The 26,990-nt window shown below is 41.8% G+C and overlaps 1 protein-coding gene across 3 annotated transcripts in view; it reads left to right on the top strand.

The window, feature by feature from the left end:
• Positions 1 to 3,822: 3,822 nt before the first annotated feature.
• LOC110496379 (CMP-N-acetylneuraminate-beta-galactosamide-alpha-2,3-sialyltransferase 1) overlaps positions 3,823 to 26,990 on the top strand; it is a 67,462-nt gene continuing 44,294 nt past the window's right edge. The window contains exon 1 of one of the 3 annotated variants that reach the window (XM_090208795.1): positions 3,823 to 6,879. In XM_090208795.1, coding sequence (XP_090064921.1) covers positions 6,823 to 6,879 — 57 coding nt within the window. In that variant the 5' untranslated portion in view covers positions 3,823 to 6,822. The remainder of the gene's footprint in view (positions 6,880 to 26,990) is intronic. The other 2 variants (XM_021572246.3, XM_021572247.3) reach the window with 2 other exon arrangements.

Genomic DNA, 26,990 nt, shown 5'->3' with positions numbered 1-26,990 from the left:
GTGATTAATTTTATCTCTTTTGTGCTTTTTGTGACTCTTTGGCTGGAAAAATGGCTGGGTTGTTCTGTGTCTTGGCAGTGACCTAACATAATCGTTTGTGGTGCTTTCGCTGTAAAGCCTATTTGAAATCGGACACTTTGGTGGGATTAACAACAAGATTACCTTTAAAATGGTATAAGATACATGTATGTTTGAGGAATTTTAATTATGAGATTTCTGTTGCTTGAATTTGGCGCTCTGCACTTTCACTGGCTGTTGTCATATCAATCCCGTTAACGGGATTACAGCCCTAAGAAGTTAAGCAAAGTTTATGATTTTTTTTGTAAAAGATGAATACATCATAAAAGTAATTGTTAAAATCTACACAATCGATTACAAATAAAAATACATGATAGATTAGGAATATCAAAGATGAAGACATGATAGGTAAATTAATATTATTACAATACATTTCATTATTTTCAAAGATTTGAAACCGGGGCAGGTTATCTGAATGACATGTTATTGTGTCTGGGCTATCATAAGACGGGTCCTATTAACTGGGCCAGTCCTGTTAACTGTCATCTCTAATCAGAAACACCAATACATGGTTCACATCATCCAGAATGTTGCCAAAGGTCGGGTTTCCAAGACTGACCTTTTGAGTAGCTCGCCAATTCTGAATTGACATGTATTTCTCACTTGTTCCAATGCAGACTGTCATAAACAATCTCACCAGTATCATAAACAAATCTCCCAGTATACTATCCAATCAAAGCCACTTTGATATTATCCCACCACAGGTTAGCCAGAATTGGCTTAAATAGCCAAACGTAACACAATATCCAGTGGTGTAGTGGTGCCTGGAAAAGTGGGTATATTCAAATTTTGCCAAACATTTCCCAAATAACCCACCCAGCGATGCCCTGTGTGAAAAAGTATGTTTTCCTATAGTTTGTTCATGTTTTCACTCTCAAAACCACACTTTAAAAAAAAGAAGTCCACAACAATGCTTAAACTACACCAGGAGAACATTTCTGAGGTCTGGGAAAAAGTCTAAAAAAATATTTTTTGCTGTGGGGTGTAGCTGTTCTTTAATTCAATTGCACCTAGCAAGAGACGATTTGGTTAGCGGTGTTTCTGTACTGTACAATGTTGGCCTACACAGGCGCGGTTCCAGGAAGACATGCCTGAAAGAGCACAACTAGAGCCCCAATAACACAGGGTAGATTGGTCCTACTACTGATCAAACGTACAACAAGGCATCTGAGATGTAGCCGCACACATCAACAACCATCACTTTCTATAGTAACACAAGAAAGACATGCGCCCGACTAAGATATGTGTATCCGAAATGCAGCAGTCGCTACAACATACACAGATTAGCTCGACAGGATGAGCACCACTAGCTAATCTAAGATTCTTACAGGCTTCATAGCCTAAACTTCAATCGTTAGAACTATAGGAATTTGTGACACTAAAACGCCACTTCTCCAGGTGCGCAATATTGTCTGTGTTGGAGAGTGCTTATGTGACGTTTCCTACATGACAGTAGCTCATTTGAATCTGCTGCGAATAAAAGTAAATGCCCGTTCCGAGAGCAACAGACACACACTCACGCTATAACAAGAGAGCAGAGGGTGCGCAAAAGTAAGCTGTGTCATTTTGATAGTATTGACATAATTTTTACAGTAGCCTATCACACAATGACTGTGTAATGCAAATGAATGACAGGAGTGAAAGTTTGCCTACTTGTTTTAGTAGGCTACACATGGTATTGGTCTTACAAACAATATATACAAAAATATAGAACTATCTGAAATGCAGCCATATTGACAATAACTGTCATTTTTCACACAAGAACGCACTCAACGTTGAAGAGAAGCCCCATGAAGACTGGTAGCCCCAGCTGCGCTCATTAACGGCCCACACCATAGCCATCGATTCAGGACCATGGGCAGAAGGCTACCGCCAGTCAGCGTCACCTCATTGTCCCTAAACCTGTCTAATAAGGAAAAGCTGTATATCTTGTCAATAGAAATTAGACCCGCAAAAGAAAGCAATGACATCAAGAATGAACGCAAAGGACACAAATAAAAGCAAAGGCCTAAACTATACATTAGATTTTAAAAATGTGCCAAACAACCTGTAGGCTTACATGCGAGAAGACCAATGTATGAAATGTCTATATTTCTTAGTGTTTTAGAATTAGTTGTTTATTAGGCTTTATATCGATGTGATGCCGCCCCTCATCTCTGATTCTCAGCTGGGTGCGCAATAACAAGTGTGCCTATAGGCTATTTAGTGTGGTCTCAATCAAATTATCCATAGCATATAGGCTATGAAGTGCATGTTTGGAGAAGCACAGAGCATTTAAAAGATTGGTGCTGGGATGGTGTAAATAAATGCTTTGCTCTTGCTGATCACATTTGTGTGTGCTAACTAACCAATGGCTGTGCTCTGTAGGCCTAAGGTGGCAGGTCAGTCAAAGGCTTCTTACAAAAATAATTTTGAATTAGGCCAATTCCCCAAAAAATCACTATCTTGCTCGTGGACAAGCCTATAGCCTATGTTCTGTTCAGTTTGAGAAGGAGTGTGAAGATGAGGAGGAGCAGAGGTCAACTTTGATAGTTTGCTACTGCTGTAATATATTTTATTCAAAACAATATGCTTCTTGCTCATTTTATGTATTTATCAGAGTTATTGACCTCACAATAAGCCAGATTCGAGTAACTTACATTGTGGTGCTGAAAAAGGGTGAAAGGATCTGATCGTAGACTACAGGAAAAGGAGGGCTTCAAGTTCCTTGGTGTCCACATCACTAAGGACCTATCATGGTCCAAACACACCAACACAGTAGTCAAGAGGGCACAACAATGCCTATTCCCCCTCAGGAGGCTGAAATTTGGCATGGGACCTCAGATCCTCAAAAGGTTTTACATCTGCACCATCACCGGGTCCATCACCGCTTAGTATGGCAACTGCTCGGCATCTGACCATAGCTCTACAGAGCCTAGGGCATACAACCCATTACGTCACTGGGGCCGAGCTTCCTGCCAATATACCTCTATACCAGACGGTGTCAAAGGAAGGCTCTAAAAATTGTCAAAGACTGCAGCCACCCAAGTCATAGACTGTTCTCTCTACTACCGCAAGGAAAGCGGTACCGGAGTGCCAAGTCTGGAACCAAAGGCTCCTTAACAGCTTCTAAAGGCTCAATGTACACTCATTGGACCACACACTCATGACATACTACACTGACACTCCAACACACACGCACACACTCACACAAAACACACACATGCATATTGACACCACACACACATACAGTACATTCATATGTATTCACACTCTTTACATACCTATCTACAGTTAATATCATGTTTCAGGTAAGACCCAGATGCAGACAATGTCGAATTAACAACAGTTTATTAATCATACAGGGGCAGGCAAAAAACAGGTCAAGCGCAGGAAGAGGTCGGTAATCCAGATAGGTGGGGCAAAGGTACTGGACGGCAGGCTCAGGGTCAGGGCAGGCAAAATGGTCAACAGTGGGAAAATTAGGAAACAGGAACAATCGAGAGACAGGAGCAGAGGGGAAACCACTGGTAGGCTTGATGAAACAAAACGAACTGGCAACAGACAAACAGAGAACACAGGTATAAATACACAGGGGATAATGGGGGGAGATGGGCGACACCTGGAGGGTGGTGGAGACAATCACAAAGACAGGTGAAACAGATCAGGGTGTGACAGTTACATATTACCTCATGTACCTTGACTAGCCCGTAATCCTTTGAACTGCTAGAAAACAAGCCATTTTCTCTGTAGTAATGGTGGAAACATAGCGGTCACGAGTCTGCACTAAGAGTATTCTTTATAGCAGTCAGAGGCTGAGATACAGAATATAATCACAATATTCTTTCAGTGATGTTTTCTATGTCGCACAGCTAGATATCTACGAGCAATTTAGAGCAGACCGAAATGGCTTTTGTCAACTTGAGCTAACAAACGTTAGCCAACTATCTAGCTAGGTTAGCTAAGGAAACATGCAGCAATTCAACGTTGGCTAGCAATAAATATGCTTATTTTAACAAAGCAAGGTACCTACCCAGCAGCTGCTTAAATTATTCTTCCTCTTCACAGCCGCTTCAAGAAGATATTTACTAAAATAGACTGAGCTTCATGTGTCTCACCTGACAGCATAAGTTTGCCGCCTGAAACAAATAATTTGAATCTACAGTAGGCATAAGCTATCACTGTAAATAAATACAGTATGTTAGTCATTTTTACAGGAGGCTTCTGAATTACAATTACAGTATTTTTCAGCTTTTTACCCACAATGCAGTGCAATTCACAGCATGAATGCTGTAAAACACATGTATGGTATTATACAGTGCATTCTACAGTGTTTTACTGTAGAAATGACAGAAAAGTCTTAGGCCTACCTGTTTGACAGACAAAATTGGGCTATAGGCAGCTACTGTATGGCTTTTGTCGATCAATTCCTTCACCCACCATGCACTCCTTTGTCGATCAATTCCTTCACCCACCATGCACTCCTTTGGTCGATCAATTCCTTCACCCACCATGCACTCCTTTGTCGATCAATTCCTTCACCCACCATGCACTCCTTTGGTCGATCAATTCCTTCACCCACCATGCACTCCTTTTGTCGATCAATTCCTTCACCCACCATGCACTCTTTAAATCGCCTACCTCCATGTCAGTGAAGCGCTGTTAAGTTCAAACCAAAACTCGAACTGAAGGGGTTTGACAGGGTATGCCATAGGTCTATGCCATAGGTTCTTTTATTAAAGAAAATGGAAAAAGGCACAGGCCTACCCTTCGTTTAGTTGAAGATTTTGAAGAAAATAAAGCGGATCCTGTTATATAAAGTGATCTATAACAGCGCTTTGGTCCGAGATGCTTTCTACTAGAAACCACCTGTAAAACGCCCTGGAATGACGTGACTCTGATGTATATGGAATATCCTTGTTTTATTTCTTTGACATTCAGAGGCTGAGCTACAATCTTCTGTAGCCGAGGAGACAAAAAAACATGTACTTTGATTGGAAAGCAATCTAATTCTGTCACTATCAATTGATTAAGCTATTTACTTTCTGTACAATACAAGATGTTTAAACCAAGACAGCTTTTAAGGAAACACCTGTGACCAAGCCATGAAAGAAGAATAGCCAGCAGTAAATGCTTACATTTTTCTGTGTCAGTAGGCCTATTCTGTCTGGGGTGGAAAGGTAGTCGTAACTTTGAAAGTACCATGATCAGCAACCTGTTTTCAGAGCATTTTGTATTATTCTTAACGTAAATCCGAGACACTCAACTTCGTATGGTATGTATTAATTGGTGGATGTCCATCATCCATTTCATATGATATGTTACAAATTACAATTTGTATTAAATGTTACGAATTTGAAAAACGTACGTGTTACAAATTTGCAAAACGTACAGTATGTTACGAATTTGCCAAACATATTATATGTTACAAATTCTAGCTAGGTGGCTAACCATAGCTAGGGATTAGGGGTTATGTTTAGGGCAAGTGTTTAGGGCAAGTGTGCTAATTATGTAAATTGATTGAATTGTTTGTAGAACGTATGTTTTTCTTGGACCTGCAAATACAATGATAGATTCATGCAATGCTTTTACTATAAAGGAGAACGGTGGTCTGCGAACCTAGAACCTTCTGGCCCGCAGCCCTGTGTGCTATCAAAATAATAAAACAAAGAACAGGTTCTAAAACTGCATATATAAGGCTCTGGTCTGTCTAAGAAGTGAGGGTAAATGGTAGACATGTTTTCTGCTATCCACTTCGTTTCAATTATTTAATTGAATTGCTGATTATTCCGCACACCTGTCACCATCGTCTCGCGCACCTGCGACTCATGACACTCACCTGGACTCCATCACCTCCTTGATTATCTTCCCCATATCCGTCACTCCCCTTGGTTTTTTCTTCAGGTGTTATTGACTCTGTTTTCATGTCGGTGCTTTGTTTGTGGTTCGTGTTCATTTTATTTATTAAAACACTCACTCCCTGAACTTGCTTCCCGACTCTCAGCGCACTCGTTACAGTTGGGTACACCATATGGCTGCCAGTCCACCCATTCGTCACATTCCACGGGGCACAGAGGTCGTTTCAACCTCTAGTTTTGATTTACTTTTGGATTAGTTCTCCAATAATATGAAATCAACTAAAAAATCGCCATGTCATTGGAAAAAAAGATGCGTGAAAAGGAGACGAATGCCCTTACTTTAATGACTTTTTGCAAATCCAATCAGTTTTCCACGTTGATTTAACGTCATCGCATTGTTGTTGAAATGACCTAGAAACATGATTTAAACCGATTTTGCCCAGGGGCATAACTAGAATTGGAGAAACCTTTTCTATGATTTGAGTTGTTTTTCAAAGACATATCATTACTGGAAATTAAAAAGTTGCCTAGGCCAACACATCCTATGCAGTCAACCCCATTATTACACCTCTGTCCAAACCGCTATACCTAGTCAGGATGAAAAGGGGCGTTGCGTTGCACTGTTGTGCCTCGCCAATCCACATGGCCGCAAGACCGCTTGATCGCCACCAGTAGGAGAATAGCGGTCCACTAGCTCTCCATGCGTCGGGGAGGTATCACTGAATAATAACGGACTTGCCGCTTCCAGCCATACACTCGCAGATATACCTTTTTAGTAGCTTAAGGGTGTGAACATTTCGACGTTCACTGCTCGGTCTTTTAAACTAGGCAACTGTATTCGATGAATATCGGGGTGGTTTCGCTCAGCAGCTCCTTGCTTGGATAACCTTATCGCTGTGCTGTGTGGATGCTCTGGAAAACGTGTCTCCCTACAATTCCGATCAGAGCTGTCTTGGAAATGAAAGTAAGTAGCCTATCCAGCCATTGTAGCGTTTTGCATGATCAAATATGCATTTTGTGGTTCTTTGATTTGAAATAATTAGTCAGATTATCACAGGACAAATAATGTTTAATCTATAGTTTAGGCTACTCAATGTACTGCAAGGGTATTGGGCAACTCTCCTATTCGTTGTAAGCTACAGTATTTCAAACCAATACCTCTGTAAACTTCAATATTGAAACTTTTTTTTCATCTGATAGAAAGTCTATTAAAAAAACGATCTTTATTTAACAAGGCAAGTCAGTTAAGAACAAATTCTTTTTTTCAATCACGGCCTAGGAACAGTGGGTTAACTGCCTGTTCAGGGGCAGAACGACAGATTTGTACCTTGTCAGCTCGGGGATTTGAACTTGCAACCTTCCAGTTACTAGCCCAACGCTCTAACCACTAGGCTACCCTGCCGCCCCGTACTGATTAGGTGAAATTGAAATTGTTGCAACAATGTATTTATTTCCTAAAGGCAATATAGCCTATACATTTCTGTGAGGGTAGTGCTCCCACCCCAAATGTAGTTATGTTGAGTAGTCACCAGAAGTAGAATTATCTAGTTAGTATCAGCAGTGCAAACTGTATGGACATTTCTACTGCCTCAGTGCTATCTTTTCAAGAACCGTGTTCTTGGGCTAGAGGCAAAAAAAAAAAAAAAAATGTAGGCTTTCAGACATCTTTACTAGTATAGAGGCCAGCTGTAATGCTGCATGGCTTAATATCTCTGTAATATCTCTGACAATTTACTCTTAACTGCTCAATGGTACAGTAATGACAGTGAGAACAGACCAACATCTGTTGACTGTATTATCTCTAACGTAGTAGGGTATAATGCTGCTCTCTACATTCAGTACACACAATAGAACAGAACATCAGACATTATGCTGTCATCCGAAATGGCACACTATACACTATATAGTGCACTACTTTTGACCATGGCCGATGCTCTGGTCAAAAGTAGTGCACTATATAGGGAATATTTCGGATTCACTCTAAATGCTGCTATTATAGACCTCTTTGTCTTACTGGGATTAAAACCCAGGGTGGTTATGTTATGGTTATGTGTTCTAGAAATTAATTTGAAATTGCATCTGAATTATTAATTGTCTTTCCCATTCTATTTGGAGTAATGACTGAGGTCCTTTATGTATACTAATGATAGTGTGTCCGTTAGAAGGGTTACCTTTTCATTCAATCTCCATTAGAAGTAATAAGCAAGTACAATGTCATTGCCAATATATTGTATATCAAATCACATTTTATTTGTAACACGCGCCGAATACAACCGATGTAGACCTTACTGTGAAATGCTTACTTACAAGCTCATAATCAGTAATGCAGTTCAAGAAATAGAGATAAACAAATATTTACTAAATAAACTAATGTAAAAAATACAATTAAAAGCAACAATAACAAGGCTATACACAGGGGGTACCGGTAGAGAACAGTCTATGACTTGAGTGACTGCAGTCATTTACATTTTTTTTGGGCCTCCCTCTGACACCGCCTGGTATAGAGGTCCTGGATGGCAGGAAGATTGGCCCCAGGGATATTGCTCTCCGTCTGTGATGTGACTGGCTACGGAATGACCTTGGTTGGACCAGTGTGTGCTCAGAGAGATGGAAGTGGAGGCCAGGTGTCATTTCATATTAAGGAAGAGTACAGTGTAATTACAGTAGGCCCTATGTAACTGGTGGTATAAACAATTCAGAATGTTGCTGATGTTGGAGAAACTCGGTACAATAACCCTCACCAACTGTCGATCACTCGTGCGGCTCAGTTGGTAGAGCACGGAACGCCAGGGTTGTGAATTTGTTTCCCATGGGGGACCAGTATGAAAAATGTATCCACCGGATAAGAGCGTCTGCTAAATGAATGAAACGTCAAATGTAACCAGAGAAAAAGACAAGCTGTCTGATGAGCATAAAGAGTTAGATTTACAGTAGTTGCCATACAGTTAGACACAAAGCTATAATTACACATTTAGGTACCGGCCTAAAAACTTTTTCCAAGATACTATAATTTATTCCTTTGATAAAAGAACTATGTTCCCGAGACTACTGTAGGCTGAGCAAAACTCAGTACAGTTGTTATGCTGAAAAAAGTACTGTAGTCATAAGTCACATTGTCATCTAGTCAGCACTGTAGTCATAAGAGCCAACTCATGTGGTCTATGCAGCTCAGCATCCTAAACTGTGGAGACGCCATGCTTTAACCACAGAGCCTTTCAGAGCGTTTCAGCACATCATTTTATTGTACTGTAACTGCACGGTCTGGTCTGGGCACCAACCCTGCTGCAAAGGAGACGGAAAAAGAGAGAAACCCATCCTGTGAACAGTCAGACCTCATAGCTGTGGTTCCTGGATGTGGTTATCTGAAGTGGTTACAGACAGCTTGTGAGGTGGTATATTTCCCTAGTAACCAGAGCCTGCGTCCCAAATGGCACCATATTCCCTATATAGGAATATATATTTTGTAAGGTCGCCTCGGCAGAGAGCTCCTGTACATTTTGTAAATGTGGTTAGGTATTTGTTCTTTGAATCTTTGAACTTTATTTTTTGTTTTGAATAGGCAAATGTGTATGGATTACATCTATTTGTTTCCGGACCGTGAATTCATGGCAAATCAACTTACTTATGATAGCTAGCTATCTATGCTACCAAGCTAGCTAGCTAGTGTATTTTGATTTGAATACACCAGCCTATTTCTGTTATTCCTACGGCCTCCTGACACAATGAGGAGTAGTTCAATGCATGCCAAGCTGACAGTGGCGATTGCATCCCTAAAGAGGTTTCCTCCAAAGTTCTGAGCGGGCTATCACCGTCCTCATTATCAAAAAACAATCTTCATCTTGTTCTGCAAGACCAGAGAGAGTCAACGGCTACAGAGAAGTTGTAGCCAGACGTCGGGGACGGCAAGGCGCCGGTGAAAGGGAACTGTGCTGCTGGCTTCCGGATGACCTGCTCATCTCCCTTTGCTCAAGACATGTGGTTCCCTCTTGACTGTCACCATCTTTTGGGGGCTTGTTTTGCTTTTTCAAGCGCTTTCAGAATCAGACTTGATTTTCCTTTTATGAAAAATGTGTCAACTGCTACAAAGATGTCCAATAGTTCTAATCCATATAATCACATTTCCTGTTGCTGCAGGATTATTTTCCTGCTATAGCAAACTGGCTCAAATTAAGATCCTATATTAGTAGGGAATATGGTGCCATTTGGGACACATCAGAGTCTCCCTCCAGACAGCAATGCCATAGTTGTCTCCATTCTAACCACTCAGAGCGGTCACAGACACTATTTTCCCTCCACAGTTTCTCTCAAGAGGAATTCTCTCCGGGCTTTTGGTTCACCCTCTGTTTTCATTTACAGTCTTGGCTCTTTGCCAAACACACATTTGAAGCACAGCGTCCTGCGTGGCACACTTTAAATACCAGTACACAGCTTTTTACAGCAGACTGACGTCATAAAAAATACATATTAACGTATCATTGTCCTCTTTCCCAGACGTCATGGCATGACACATGCATTAATTGTATTTAATATTTTAATAAGCGGTTATAAACTGCTGTTGAGTTTTCCTTGGCACTAACCACTGTTTCTTGGAAGTGTTTTTACCAATGCAATCAAAGTCAAATCAAATCAAATTTTTATTTGTCACATACACATGGTTAGCAGATGTTAACGCGAGTGTAGCGAAATGTGAAAGTGAACCACGTCTCTCCAATTAAGACTGAATACTACAAAACTTCTGTCTCCAAATAAACAAATGCGGTGCCCATTTGATCACACTAGAAGACGGGCAGCTGATTAAGGAGAGGACGTGTTTAAAAGGCGTCATACAGCTGCTCTGTTTCAGGCTGTGTGGATGCATTATGTAGATACCACCAGATGTTGTATCCTTTTGATGCCCTCACATCACATTTCATAGATTGCTGCGAGGAATGAGATGAGACTGATGTTTTTTTTCTCTCGTTTAGGTGGACAGATGTTCTGTCCTTGACTAGTATCAGGCTGATGTGTGCATCCCAAATGGCATCCTATTCCCTTTATAATACCTTACTCTTGACCAGAACCCTATGGGCACTAGGGTGCACTAGGTTGCCATTTGGGAAGCACCCACTGTCAGGCGTAGCCATTCTCGTGTCATTATTTCATCGTGTGTGGTCTTGTGAATAGGCCAAAGCTTACATAAAGCTTCTTCTTGAACTTTTTTATTCTTATTTAAAGTCATGTTGAAAAGGTCACACAGACCCGGACCCTGTCTGTCAGATAAAATTAAACACATTTATACTTCCTATTATAGACCGACTCCATTTAATAGCACACATTCTGCCTGATGAAGATCGTTGAGTGGAAACATTGCACAATCAACTATAGCAGCATTCCTCAGTTTGTGGGAATGTCTTTATTTCACACTCGTTTAAAAAAAAAGATACAAAAAATGGGTGTAGGACAGATTGATACTGAACACTTTCTGATCACCTTCACCTGAGGGCAATAGTTACATGGCCTTTGTTTGCTTCTAATACTGTACATAGAATTCACACATGACATACTGTACAGTACAATGTAAGGTCAATAAACACATCACTTCAAAGGAAATACTGTGCATAGAAATACTGTAGGCCTTCACTAATCTTAAATAAATTATGCCTTTCCTGTCAGCATGAATCATTCCATTTACTTTGTCATGTGTGAACATACATTTATAAACATAAGATCTCTATGGCCTGATCACCAACGGCGATGAGACAGCATACAGGGAGGAGGTAAGAGAACTGGCAGTGTGTGTGTGTGTGTGTGGAGGGGGGGGGGGGGGGGGGTCAATAGCTAAGTTCCTCGGTGTCCACATCACTGAGGACTTAACATGGTCCTCTCACACCAGAACAGTCATGAAGAACGCATGGCAACGCTTTTTCTCTCTCAGGAGTCTGAAATAATTTGGCATGGCCACTCAGATCCTCAGGAACTTTTACAGCTGCACTATTGAGAGCATCCTGACTAGTTGTATCACTGTCTGGTATGGAAACTGCACCACCCGTGACCGGAAGACCCTACAGAGGGTGGTGCCAATGGCAAAGTATTCAGACCCCTTGATTGTTTCCACATTTTATGTTTTTGCCTTTTTCTCAATTTTTTAATTTTTTAAAAAAGTTTGTCAGCAATCTACACACAATAACATAGTGAAAACAGGTTTAGCCATTTTAATACATTTATTAAAAATTTAAAAAACAAAATAGCTTTCATAAGTATTTAGACTCTTTGCTGTGAGACTCGAATGTTGAGCTCAGGTGCATCCTGTTTCCATTGATCATCCTTGAAATTTTTCTACAGCTTGATTGGAGTCCACCTGTGGTAAATTCAATTGATTGGACATGATTTGGAAAGGCACACTCCTGTCTATATAAGGTCCCAAAGTTGACAGTGCTTTCAGATCAAAAACCAAGCCATGAAGCTGAAGGAATTGTCCGTAGAGCTCCGAGACCGGATTGTGTCTAAGCACAGACATGGGGAAGGGTACCAAAACATTTCTGACCAAGCCCCTTCTCCCCCGATTACTCAGTTTGGCCGGGCGGCCAGCTCTAGCAAGAGTCTTGGTCGTTCCAAACTTCTTCCATTTAAGAATGATGGAGACCACTGTGTTCTTGGAGACCTTCAATGCTGCAGAAATGTTTTTGGTACCCTTCCCCAGATCTGTGCCTTGACACAATCTGGTCTCGGAGCTCTACGGACAATTACTTCGACCTCATGGCTTGGTTTTTGCTCTGACATGCACTGTCAACTGTGGGACCTTATCCAAATCATGTCCAATCAATTTAATTTACCACAGGTGGACTCCAATCAAGTTGTAGAAACATCTCAAGGGTAATCAATGGAATCAGGATGCACCTGAGCTAAATTTCATGTCTCATAGGAAAGGGTCTGAATACTTATGTAAATAAAGTGTTTCTGTTTTTTATTTTTAATTATCTAGAAAAAAATTCTAAAAACCTGTTTTTGTTTTGTCATTATTGGGTATTGTGAGTAGATTGCTGAGGATTTGTATTTATGTAATATATTTTAGAATAATGCTGTAACGTAACAAAATGTGGAAAAAGTCGAGGGGTCTTAATACTTTTCAAAGGCACTGTACGTCCTGGTGCTCCCCAATGTGTCCGTCTTCCACCTCTCTGTCCTGATTTCTGTTTGTTAGAAAGAGGCTAATTGTCATGCCTCGGAGGTGTATTGTTAATTAGGAGTTATCTCTCTCAGCTCCCAGCTCTTCATATGGTCACAACTTTAATTGACAGTCAAAGCTGAGCACCACCTGTCCTCCCCTTTAAAACCCATGGTTCAGCCAGATGTTCCCCCTTAACATCCCGGCCCCAGGTGCTTCCCCAGACCTTAAGATTCCAAGCAGATGCAGGGTTTTTTTTTATATAAGGACAAATTATTAAACATGAAATGCCATATCTGCCAACTGCCTCAGAAAGGTGATACAAAACAGGGTTGTTTCACACTGCGTCTCTAAACCTTGCTGCCTGTGTACAAACCATACTGTTGTTTGTGTACAAACCATACTGCTGCTTGTGTATCTGTCTAAACCAGGAGTGGTGTGAAGATGATGGAACAACCATTGCTGTTTGAGAGATCAGTGTAATCCTATTGGTTACACACATCATCAAATACCTCTTCTGTGATCTGCTATTGGTTACACACATCATCAAACCCCTAGTCTGGGGCAGCAGGTAGCCTAGTGGTTAGAGTGTTGGGCCAGTAACCGAAAGGTTGCTGGACTGAATCCCCAAACTGACAAGGTTAAAAGCAGTAGTTCTGCCCCTGAACAAGGCAGTTAACCCACTTTTCCCCGGTAGGCCGTCATTGTAAATAAGAATTTGTTCTTAACTGACTTAGTTAAAGGTTCAATTAAAAAATAAAATAAACAAAGTCTGTCAGCACTCAAAGTAAATTTTGTTTTGTGAGACTAGTTCAACTCACATGGCTGTTACATGTTTTCTAAATGGGGTGGTGACACCGATCATAAGAACGTCTATATTACGAGTCTCTAGGCTACAAGCATGACATCCATCTGATCTGAATATTGGGTGTGTTGTTGTCTACAGCAGGCTGCAAACATAACCCATCCGTTTGTGTTTGGAAGATCTGCCATGGTTTGTTTTTGTGTGGAAGAAAACAGAGCGAATTTTGAAGGATTTGGTATAATGATATTGCGGCATTGTTGTCTTTGTTCTCTATGACAAAGGACTTTTTGTATTTTCACCCCCAAAAAACTCAATAGGGTGCTTTGTGTCTGGGTCTGAATCCAGTGGCTTGGATCAGCAGCATCGCAACGTATAGGCCCCTAGGTCCTGGTCAAGGAGTGTACACTACACAAGAAATAGGGTACCATTTGGGACAGTTTTAGGTTTGAAAAAGTAGAGACATTCAAGTAGGCTAGTTTAACTGACACCTAGTTTTAGTCTTACACTAGAACTAGATTATAATTGATTAAATGTGTTTGGCAGAGCCCCATTTCTAAAACTCTGACTATTGGGGATAAAGGATTTCAGAAGTCAGACCAAGGAAGCTGATGGTGGAATCCCTATGGGTGAAATAAAGGCGGTAACCTGAACGGATTGGTCCATTGCTGTTGCCAAGGGCCTTAGTGTTGTTGTAGACTTCCCCTGTTAAGCTGGGCTACAGCTGTGTTGGGCCCCATGGTTTGGCCCTTGGGCTGTACTACCATGTGTTTTCTCCATCTCAGACCACATACAGAGAACAAACATTCTTACCCATTAGGTTTTTGTCCCAAATGGCACTCCATCCTCTATATAGTGCACTACTTTGATTATATCCCTAACAAAAGCAGTGCACTATATAGGACATAAAGTGAAGCAATCCAGGAGAGCAGAGGGTTCACTCCTTTTCATAGAAGGAGAAGAGAATGCCAACTCAGCACAGTACTTTTACTGCGCTGCCATGGAGTGGGGGTTGATGTTAACAAGACTTGCTTTACAACATTTACAAGATGTACTTTGCAACATTACAAACCAATTACACGAACAACAAATGTCAGAATAAAAAAAAAGAGTTCACAAGAAAGGCATTTCACTGTACTCTTTGGTATGATTCACCCGGGGATCAAACACCCAACATTCCAATCTCAGGGCAGACACTCTAATCACAAGACCACCGAGTTGGTGCATGTTAAATTATACGTCCCATATAATATGGGAACATGTTTTTTTTAGGGAGGTAGGAACCTATGTGAAACAAAGTATAAATAACAATGTCAGCAATAACATACTGTACACGCAACAACCCACCAAAAAAAAACACAGTTGGTCTTCAAAATGGAGAATAATAATATAAGACGTTTAGCAGACGCTTTTATCCAAAGCGACTTGCAGTCACGCTACAGAGCACCACCTTAGTAAGTCAGACTCAAACAAAACAATTACAACGGTAAATCAATTCCAAACGAACACAGGCAGTTTACTGCGGAGTAGAGGGGAATTGTAGCGTCTGTACATAATTGAAGAAAGGCTGCCACATATGGTGGAATTTCCTATATAGTAAACTACTTTTGACCAGAGGCCTATGGAGAATAGGGGGATATTTGGGACAGGCATAGATACTATCAGTTACTCATTATGTACAGTCTCATGGTTTCACATCCTGATTAAGACTCATATTTGTAGTTTATCAGTGGACAAACTACATGACTTTATACTAACGTAATCTAATACTAGCATGCTAAACTCCCACAGACATTACACTACATACCTTTTGTTTTTGCCTCTGGGGACAATTAAGTTAGACATTTCTGTTGTTTCCTAAATGCCTGTTATTAAGAAGTTAATGTATGATACGTCTTAACTTGCTGCACTTCTTCGTTCCTTTTTGTATGGTAGCCGATCCGTTGTGAACCGCAAACTTGGTTGGAAAAAAATGAAATAAAGCAACACCACGCGGCTCAACTGACACCTCTCCCCCATGTGACCTCCTTGTTGTGTGAATGTACTGACATGTACATTACCCGTCAAAAGTTTGGACACACCTACTCATTCAAAGCTTTTTCGTTATTTTACTATTTTCTACATTGTAGAATAATAGGGAAGACGTCAAAACTATGAAATAACATGTGTGGAATCATGTAGTAACCAAAAAAGTGTTAAACAAATCAAAATATTTTATATTTGAGATTCTTCAGTTGCCACCCTTTGACTTTGACAGCTTTGCACACTCTACGGCGTTAGTCATCACATTACTGTTTTTAAAATTGTCACTGGAAAAACCAGCTAGGCGGCCAATAGGTGCCTGAGTAGATGTCACTCCTAAACTGTTCTTTTAATTCTGCTCTTTCACATCGATTACTTGTTCTATGTGAACTTGCTCTAAACACTTCCTGCTGTGTGCTGTTGGACTCAAACAAGCTGCACCTGAACCTGGGTGAGTAATTTAATTATCTGTCATAGCTTTATTAGCTGTGAGGGGTGAGTGAGTGAGTGAGTGAGTAAATGTAATCTGTTATAATCAAATCATATCAAATTTGATTGGTCACATACACATATTTAGCAGATGTTACTGCGGGTGTAGCAGATGCATGTGTTCCTAGCTCCAACAGTGCAGTAGTATGTAACAATTCACAACAATACACACATCTAAAAGTAAAGAAATTGAATTAAGAATTATATAAATATTAGGATGAGCAATGTCAGAGTGGCATTGACAAAAATACAGTAGAATAGAATAGAGTATATACATATGAAATGAGTAAAGCAGTATGTAAACATTATTAAAGTGACTAGTGTTCCATTATTAAAGTGACAAGTGATTCCATGTCTATGTATACAGGGCAGCAGCCTCTAAGGTGCAGGGTTGAGTAACCGGGAGGTAGCCACTTAGTGATGGCTATTTAAAAGTCTGATGGCCTTGAGATAGAGGCTGCTATTTTTGCACCTGTTCTGACCTTGCCTTCTGAATGGCAGCGGGGTGAACAGGCCGCGGCTCGGGTGGTTTATGTCCTTGATGATCTTTCTGGCCTTCCTGTGACATCGGGTGATGTAGGTGTCCTGGAAGGCAGGCAGTGTGCACCCAGTGATGCTTTGGGCAGTTACTAGGTACCTGTCCTAAATTGTAACCAGTAGCATATCTTTTGGATTACCCAAACTCAGTAGCGTAATCAGATTACTTTGTTACTTTTTACTTTCCCCTTAAGAAGGATTAGAAAATACAATATTACCAACTGTCAACATCCATTGCAAGATAAATCTATGTCAGAGTTTACATAGCTGGCCTTAAATGGATGTTGCATTTACATTTTGAATGTTTTATTTCACCTTTATTTAACCAGGTAGGCCAGTTGAGAACAAGTTCTCATTTATAACTGCGACCTGGCCAAGATAAAGCAAAGCAGTGCGACAAAAACAACAACACAGATTTAAACATGGAGTAAACAAACGTACAGTCAATAACACAATAGAAAAATATATGTACAGTGTGTGCAAATGTAGTAAGGTTAGGGAGGTAAGGCAATAAATATCATATAAAATTTATTTATATAGCCCTTCTTACATCAGCTGATATCTCAAAGTGCTGTACAGAAACCCAGCCTAAAACCCCAAACAGCAAGCAATGCAGGTGTAGAAGCACGGTGGCTAGGAAAAACTCCCTAGAAAGGCCAAAACCTAGGAAGAAACCTAGAGAGGAACCAGGCTATGAGGGGTGGCCAGTCCTCTTCTGGCTGTGCCGGGTGTAGATTATAACAGAACATGGCCAAGATGTTCAAATGTTCATAGATGACCAGCACGGTCAAATAATAATAATCACAGTAGTTGTCGAGGGTGCAGCAAGTCAGCAGCTCAGGAGTAAATGTCAGTTGGCTTTTCATAGCCGATCATTAAGAGTATCTCTACAACTCCTGCTGTCTCTAGAGAGTTGAAAACAGCAGGTCTGGGACAGGTAGCACGTCCGGTAAACAGGTCAGGGTTCCATAGCCGCAGGCAGAACAGTTGAAATTGGAGCAGCAGCACGGCCAGGTGGACTGGGGACAGCAAGGAGTCATCAGTCCAGGTAGTCCTGAGGCATGGTCCTAGGGCTCAGGTCCTCTGAGAGAGAGAAAGAAAGAGATAATTAGAGAGAGCATACTTAAATTCACACAGGACACCGGATAAGACAGGAGAAGTACTCCAGATATAACAGACTGACCCTAGCCCCCCGACACATAAACTACTGCAGCATAAATACTGGAGGCTGAGACAGGAGGGGTCAGGAGACACTGTGGCCCCATCCGATGATACCCTCGTACAGGGCCAAATAGGAAGGATATAACCCCACCCACTTTGCCAAAGCACAGCCCCCACACCGCTAGAGGGATATCTTCAACCACCAATTTACCATCCTGAGACAAGGCCGAGTATAGCCCACAAAGATCTTCGCCATGGCACAAACCAATGGGGGACTCCAACCCAGACAGGAAGATCACGTCAGTGACTCAACCCACTCAAGTGACGCACCCCTCCTGGGGACAGCATGAAAGAGCACCAGTAAGCCAGTGACTCAGTCCCTGTAATAGGGTTAGTGGCAGAGAATCCCAGTGGAGAGAGGGGAACCGGCCAGGAAGAGACCGCAAGGGCGGTTCGTTGCTCCCGAGCCTTTCCGTTCACCTTCACACTCCTGGGCCAGACTACACTCAATCATTTGACCCACTGAAGAGATGAGTCTTCAGTAAAGACTTTAAGGTTGAGACCGAGTCTGTGTCCCTCACATGGGTAGGCAGACCATTCCATAAAAATTGAGCTCTATCGGAGAAAGCCCTGCCTCCAGCTGTTTGCTTAGAAATTCTAGGGACAATTAGGAGGCCTGTGTCTTGTGACCGTAGCGCACGTGTAGGTATGTACGGCAGGACCAAATCGGAAAGATAGGTAGGAGCAAGCCCATGTAATGCTTTGTAGGTTAGCAGTAAAACCTTGAAATCAGCCCTTGCCTTAACAGGAAGCCAGTGTAGGGAGGCTAGCACTGGAGTAATATGATACATTTTTTTGGTTCTAGTCGGGATTTTAGCAGCCTTATTTAGCACTGACTGAAGTTTATTTAGTGATTTATCCGGGTAGCTGGAAAGTAAAGCATTGCTAACCTAGAAGTAACAAAAGCATGGATTAATTTTTCTGCATCATTTTTGGACAGATATTTTCAGATTTTTGCAATGTTACGTTGACGGAAAAAAGCTGTCCTTGAAACAGTCTTGATATATTCGTCAAAAGAGAGATCAGGTTCCAGAGTAACACCGAGGTCCTTCACAGTTTTATTTGAGACGACTGTACAACCATCAAGATTAATTGTCAGATTCAACAGAAGATCTCTTTGTTTCTTGGGACCTAGAACAAGCATCTCGGTTTTGTCCGAGTTTAAAAGTAGAAAGTTTGCCGCCATCCACTGAAAGACAGGCTTCTAGCGAGGGCAATTATGGGGCTTCACCATGTTTCATTGAAATGTACAGCTGTGTGTCATCCGCATAGCAGTGAAAGTTAACATTGTGTTTTCGATTGACATCCCCAAGAGGTAAAATATATAGTGAAAACAATAATGGTCCTAAAACGGGACCTTGAGGAACACCGAAATGTATAGTTGATTTGTCAGAGGACAAACCATTCAGAGAGACCAACTGATATCTTTCCGACAGATAAGATCTAAACCAGGACAGAACTTGTCCATGTAGACCAATTTGGGTTTCTAATCTCTCCAAAAGAATGTGCTGATTGATGGTATCAAAAGCAGCACTAAGGTCTAGGAGCACGAGGACAGATGCAGAGCCTCGGTCTGACGCCATTATAAGGCTACGATGGGGTCTAAAACCAGACTGAGGCATTTCATATACATTGTTTGTCTTCAGGAAGGCAGTGAGTTGCTGTGCAACAGCTTTTTCCAACATTTTTGAGAGGGATGGAAGATTTGATATAGGCCGATGGTTTTTTATATTTTCTGGGTCAAGGTTTGGCTTTTTCAAGAGAGGCTTTATTACTTCCACTTTTAGTGAGTTTGGTACACATCCGGTGGATAGAGAGCCGTTTATTATGTTCAACATAGCTGGGCCAAGCACAGGAAGCAGCTCTTTCAGTAGTTTAGTTGGAATAGGGTCCAGTATGCAGCTTGAAGGTTGAGGCCATGATTATTTTCATCATTGTGTCAAGAGATATAGTACTAAAACACTTGAGCGTCTCTCTTGATCCTAGGTCCTGGCAGAGTTCTGCAGACTCAGGACAACTGAGCTTTGAAGGAATACGCAGATTTAAAGAGGAGTCCGTAATTTGCTTTCTAATAATCATGATCTTTTCCTCAAAGAAGTTCATGAATTTATTACTGCTGAAGTGAAAGCCATCTTCTCTTGGGGAATGCTGCTTTTTAGTTAGCTTTGTGACAGTATCAAAAAGAAGTGTTGGATTGTTCTTATTTCCTGCAATAAGTTGGAAAAATAGGATGATCGAGCAGCAGTGAGGGCTCTTCGATACTGTCTTTCCAAGCTAGTCGGAGGACTTCCAGTTTGGTGTGGCACCATTTCCGTTCCAATTTTCTGGAAGCTTGCTTCAGAGCTTGGATATTTTCTGTATACCAGGGAGCTAGTTTCTTATGACAAATGTTTTTTGTTTTTAGGGGTGCAACTGCATCTAGGGTATTGCGCAAGGTTAAATTGAGTTCCTCAGTTAGGTAGTTAACTGATTTTTGTCCTCTGACGTCCTTGGGTAGGCAGAGGGAGTCTGCCATAGTAGACCATAGTGGTGAAATAATTACAATTTAGCATTAACACTGGAGTGATAGATGTGCAGATGATGATGTGCAAATAGAGATACTGGGGTGCAAAAGAGCAACAACAAAAAAAGAACAGTATGAGGATGAGGTAGTTGGGTGTGCTATTTACAGATGGGCTGTGTACAGGTACAGTGCAGTAAGCTGCTCTGTCAGCTGGTGCTTAAAGTTAGTGAGGGTGATACGAGTCTCCGGCTTCAGTAATTTTTGCAATTTGTTCCAGCTATTGGCAGCAGAGAACTGGAAGGAAAGGCGGCCAAAGGAATTGTTGGCTTTGGGGATGACCAGTGAAATATACCTGCTGGAGCACGTGCTATGGGTGGGTGTTGCTATGGTTACCAGTGAGCTGAGATAAGGCGGGGCTTTACCTAGCAGTTTTATAGATGACCTGGAGCCAGTGGGTTTGGCGACGAATATGAAGCGAGGGCCAGCCAACGAGAGCATACAGGTCGCAGTGGTGGGTAGTATATGGGGCTTTGGTGATAAAACGGATGGCACTGTGATAGACTACATCCAATTTGCTGAGTGGAGTGTTGGAGGCTATTTTGTAAATGACATCGCCTAAGTCAAGGATCGGTAGGATAGTCACTTTTAACAAGTTATGTTTGGCAGCATGAGTGAAGGAGGCTTTGTTGCGAAATAGGAAGCCGATACTAGATTTAATTTTGGATTGGAGATGCTTAATGTGAGTCTGGAAGGAGAGTTTACAGTCTAACCAGACACCTAGGTATTTGTAGTTGTCCACATATTCTAAGTCAGAACAGTCCAGAGCAGTGATGCTAGGCGGGCGGGCAAGTGTGGGCAGCAATCGGTTGAAGAGCGTGTACTTAGTTTTTCTTGCATTTAAGAGCCGTTTGAAGCCACAGAAGGAGTGTTGTATGGCATTGAAGCTCGTTTGGAGGTTTGTTAACAGTGTCCAAGAAAGGGCCAGATGTATACAGAATGGTGTCGTCTGCGTAGAGGTGGATCAGAGAATTACCAGCAGTAAGAGCGACATCATTGATATATATACAGAGAAAAGAGTCGGCCCGAGAATTGAATCCTGTGGCACCCCCATAGAGACTGCCAGAAGGCCGGACAACAGGCACTCCGATTTGACACACTGAACTATATCTGAGAAGTAGTTGGTGAACCAGGCGAGGCAGTCATTTGAGAAATCAAGGCTATTGAGTCTGCCGATATGAATGTGGTGATTGACAGAGTCGAAAGCCTTGGCCAAGTCGATGACTTGGCGGTTATGATATTGTTTAGGACCTTGAGCGTGGTCTGTAACAGTTTGGGGATGACCACGGCAGCTTTCCAATCTTTAGGGATCTCAGATGATACGAAAGAGAGGTTGAACAGGCTAGTAATGAGGATTGGAACAATTTCAGTGGATAATTTTAGAAAGAGAGGGTCCAGATTGTCTAGCCCAGCTGATTTGTAGGGATCCTGATTTTGCAGCTCTTTCAGAACATCAGCTATCTGGATTTGGGTGAAGGAGAAGCAGGGAGGGCAAGTTGCTGCGGGTGGTGCAGAGCTGTTGGCCGGGGTAAGGGTAACCAGGTGGAAAGCATGGCCAGCCGTAGAAAAATGCTTCTTGAAATTCTCGATTATCGTAGATTTATCAGTGGTGACAGTGTTTCCTAGCCTCAGTGCAGTTGGCAGCTGGGAAGAGGTGCTCTTGTTCTCCATGGACTTTACAGTGTCCCAAAACATTTTGGAATTAGTGCCACAGGATGCAAATTTCTGTTTCAAAAAGCTAGCCTTAGCTTTCCTAACTGACTGTGTATATTGATTCCTGACTACCCTGCAAAGTTGCATATCGATTGCATTAATAGGTCATGTAGGCTTCTAACCCATTACTTTCTACTTCAATACAGATAATAAAACGAGTAGGCTGTATATTTACATTTAAAACCAGTCTGTCAGATTTCCAGTCATTCCAATTAATTAAATGCCCCTTCATCATCAAGAATATGACTTGGAAATATGGAAATGTAGATTATTCTAATTGTTAATACCTGAAAATAACCCCAAAACTAAGGATTATTAGCTTATGTTTTTGTCATGGAAGAATGATTGGGCTCATTGCTTCAAAAAATGGTTGAAAAAGAAATGCTGCTGTCTTGGATTGGCATTTTCTGAGCACTACTGAAAAGTGCTATTTGCATGACATGAAAAAGGAATGCATATGCTGCATTTAGGCCTATTATTTATGTTTTTGTTGGTGACACCATAGAATTAGGAATTAGAATGCCTAATATAATAGGATCTCTATGGTTGATACTTTGATATCTCAATCATATGCAGATGTGGAAGTCTATCAAAAGTGCGTATGTATGGAGCACAGTACCAAAGAGGAGTTTACAACATTTACATTACATTACAAGTGCTAGTGTTAGTTAACAAAAAAGCTATCTTTATTTATTTATTTATTACCTGAGAGGAACTCCCTCAAACTTTTACTCCATAGGCTGGGATCTGCACTATGCAGCTTTTGCAAGAGCGCATTTTTCACTGGGTGTCCACGGGTCGTAAAAACAATGATTGATTGGCAATTTAGCCTACGCTTCTTCAATTCAACCATTATTGGAGTAAAATACACCTATACATTTGTGAACAAATTCTACCTTTAACTAATAACGAGGAGAGTTAAAATCAATAATCAATCAAGGTATTACTTTTATTAAAAACGTATCGTAATAAGGAGGCTGGTCGCCCCACCCACGCAGGTGAGATGGAGTGAGAGTGTCCTGTACAGAGAGAACAGGATCATTTATATAGTCAAGCTACCCAATGCAAGCATATGTAAAACATGTGACACTATGTATCTGTATGTGTGAAAAGGTGGCCTCAGTCTGTTACAACTGAGTGAGGACAATAGGGGCCAGAATAACAGGAAGTCACTCAAGACATACTTCCCCTAACAGTAGATCAACAGTTCCCCCAAGGATGGACAAGCAAGTGCCTTTGACTGTCGGCCCAGATTATGTATGGTCGTACTGGTCACACACACACACACACACACACACACACACACACACACACACACACACACACACACACACACACACACACACACACAAGGTGGTGTGTGTGTGTGATGTGGTTCAACATCCCAGCTATGCCAAGTTCTGCCAACACCAAGCATACTTTCCGGGCAAATCCACATCTAATTTTGATGTTGATGTCAGCAAATGTAATTTCAACATGATTTAAACTAACCTTTTAAATTATGTTGACCTGGGGTTTTAATCTGGTTAAAGTGACAAATAAACTGTGTATATTCGAGGTTACTGTCAGTCTGATGAAAATAACATGTATTTTTTTCCCTGTCGGAAAAGACTGTTGACTACCACTCTCTAAAATGAGAGGTGTTCTCTACTCCCCTCCCTCCCAAAGATTAATCGGAAACATCCATCTTATCCTGTGTCTAAGCTTGAGTCCCAAATGGCACCATATTCCCGATATAGTGCACTACTTTTGACCAGGGCCCATAGTGGTGCACAATAAGGAATAGGGTGCCATTTGGAATGCAAGCCTAGATAACATGTTTGGGAGGCAGCCATCTTGCTTGGTCTAAAAGCTTTAACTTTGGGAAATGCTTATCATTCCTCAAACTGACCAAATTTGAATTTTCTATCAAAGTAACATTTTGATGGGATGTAAAAACAACTTGATCAAAGTCTTGTAAATTACATTAAGAGAAACTCATAAATCTGAATGTAATTTCCATGAGTGAGGAAACTCACTACATAGTATGTTATGTGTTTAATAGCTTTATGTTTTGGTGGGGGTTATTTTTTTGTACACTACAGATGTGCTGTCAGACAAGTAATAAAAAAGAGATTCAAGGGCTCATCTCTGCAAAAGTTTGAGACATGAAATTGCTCACAGGAAGCATGAGAGAAAAAACTATCTCTCAAAACACAATCCAGAGCACTTTTCTGTTGCTCCATCCTGTAAAGTTGATGACTTGTATAAGCCTGAGATTAGAGAAAGAACCTCTAGAACTCCTCAGCCTTCACAGCTTTCCCTCTCTCTCTCTCCCTCGCTCGCTCCCTCCCTCCCTCCCACTCTCTCCTTCTCTCTCTCTCTCTCTCTCTTTCTCCCTCCCTCCCCCTCTCTCCCTCTGTCTCTTCCCCTCCCCCTCTCTCTCCCTCCAGCCCTCCCTCCCTCCCTCCCTCCCTCCCTTCCTTCCTCCATCTCCCCCCTCCCTCCCTTTCTTCCTCCCTCCCCCCTCCCTTCCTTCCTCCCTCTCCCCTCCCTTCCTTCCTCCTTCATGCTCTGAAGTTTAGGCCACAGATGCTCTGTTGTTTCAGCTTTGGGAACTTTCATCAATCCAAAACTGCCAACCTCCAGCAGGACAAGGTCAGGAAACTAGACGACACACACCATTGTCAAACACAGCCAGCCACCATCTGTTATAGCATACAGTCTGTTCAGTCTGTCATCTACGGTACCTGGCCTTATGCCTCCAAGGACTCCCTGAGTTTAATACACCACCTCTCACATTAATGTGTCCATTAACCCCACCACACACACACACACACATTAACACACACACACACATATTTCCTACAAAGACTTGTTTAATCCTTAGGTGGATATGCGCTGAGGCCTGCAGTTCAGCTGTGATTGTCAAATCAAATGTTATTGGTCGCATACACATGTTTAGCAGATGTTATTGCGGGTGTAGCGAAATGGTTGTGTTCCTATCTCCAACAGTGCAGTAATATCTAACAATACACAACAAATCTAAAAGTAAAATAATGGAATTAAGAAATACAGAAATATTAAGGGTGAGCAATTTCAGAGTCCGGATTATAAATATATAGTGTATACACACAGTATACAGTATATATGTGATGGGATGTATAGACATTATGGACCATATGTAGATAGAATATATACTATACCTGAAGAATACATAGGCTGGAATAGTATATGAACAGCAACGGTTGAATAGGATGGCATTGACTAGAATACAGTATAAACCTACGAAATTTGTAAAACAGTATGTAAACATTATTCAAGTGACCAGTGTTCCATATCTATGTACATAGGACAGCAGCCTCTAAGGTTCAGGGTTGAGTGACCGGGTGGAAGCTGGCTAGTGACAGTGACTAAGTTCAGGGCAGGGTACTGGGTGAAGGCCGGCTAGTGATGGCTATTTAATATTCTGATGGCCTTGAGATAGAAGCTGTTTTTCAGTTTCTCTGTCCCAACTTTGATGCACCTGTACTGACCTCACCTTCTGGATGATAGCGAGGTGAACAGGCCATGGCTCGGGTGGTTGAGGTGATGATCTTCCTGTGACACCGGGTACTGTAGATGTCCTTCAGGGCAGGCAGGGTGCTCCCGGTGATGCGTTGTAGCCGTACCAGGTGGTGATACAGCCTGACAGGATGCTCTCAATGGTGTAAAAATGTGTGAGGGTCTTAGGGCCCAAGCCAAATTTCTTCAGCCTCTTGAGGTTGAAGAGGCACTGTTGCGTCTTCTTCACCACACTGTCTGTGTGGGTGGACTATTTCAGATTGTCAGTGATTTGTACGCCGAGGGACTTGAAGATTTTTACCTTCTCCACTGCAGCCCTGTCAATGTGGATGGGGGCGTTCTCCCCCTGCTGTCTCCTGAAGTCAGCTCCTGTTTTGTTGATGTTGAGGAAGAGGTTATTTTCCTGGCACCACTCCACCAGGGCTATCACCTCTTCCATGTATGCTGTCTCGTCGTTGTTGGTAATAAGGCCTACTACTGTTGTATCGTCTACAAACTTGATGATTGCGATGGAGGCATGCGTGTCCACACAGTTATGGGTGAACAGGGAGTACAGGAGGGGGCTAAGCATGCACTCTTGTGGAGCCCCTGTGTTGAGGATCAGCATAGTGTAGGTGTGGTTTCCTACCTTCACCACCTGGGGGGACGGCACATCAGGAAGTCCAGGACACAGTTGCACAGGGATGGGTTCAGACCCATGGCCCCGAGCTTAATGATGAGCTTGGAGGGTACTATGGTGTTGAAGGCTGAACTGTAGTCAATGAACATCATTTTTACATAGGTATTCCTCTTGTCCAGATGGGATAGGGCAGTGTGCATTGCGATGGCATATGCATAATCCATGGATCTATTGGGGCTGTATGCAAATGGCAGTGGGTCTAGGGTGTCAGGTAAGGTGGAGGTGACTAGCCTCTCAAAGCACTTCATGATGACAGAAGTGAGTGCTGTCGCGATAGTCATTTAGTTCAGTTACTTTATGAGAGTGTGATGTTTTTCTCAGACTAAACCATCCACAGAGCAATCACGATCCCTCCCACACAGCCT

This window comes from Oncorhynchus mykiss, chromosome 18, assembly GCF_057628025.1.
Source record: "Oncorhynchus mykiss isolate SJ-2025 chromosome 18, ASM5762802v1, whole genome shotgun sequence".
NCBI lineage: Eukaryota > Metazoa > Chordata > Actinopteri > Salmoniformes > Salmonidae > Oncorhynchus > Oncorhynchus mykiss.
This window is presented reverse-complemented; position numbering and strand designations above follow the sequence as displayed.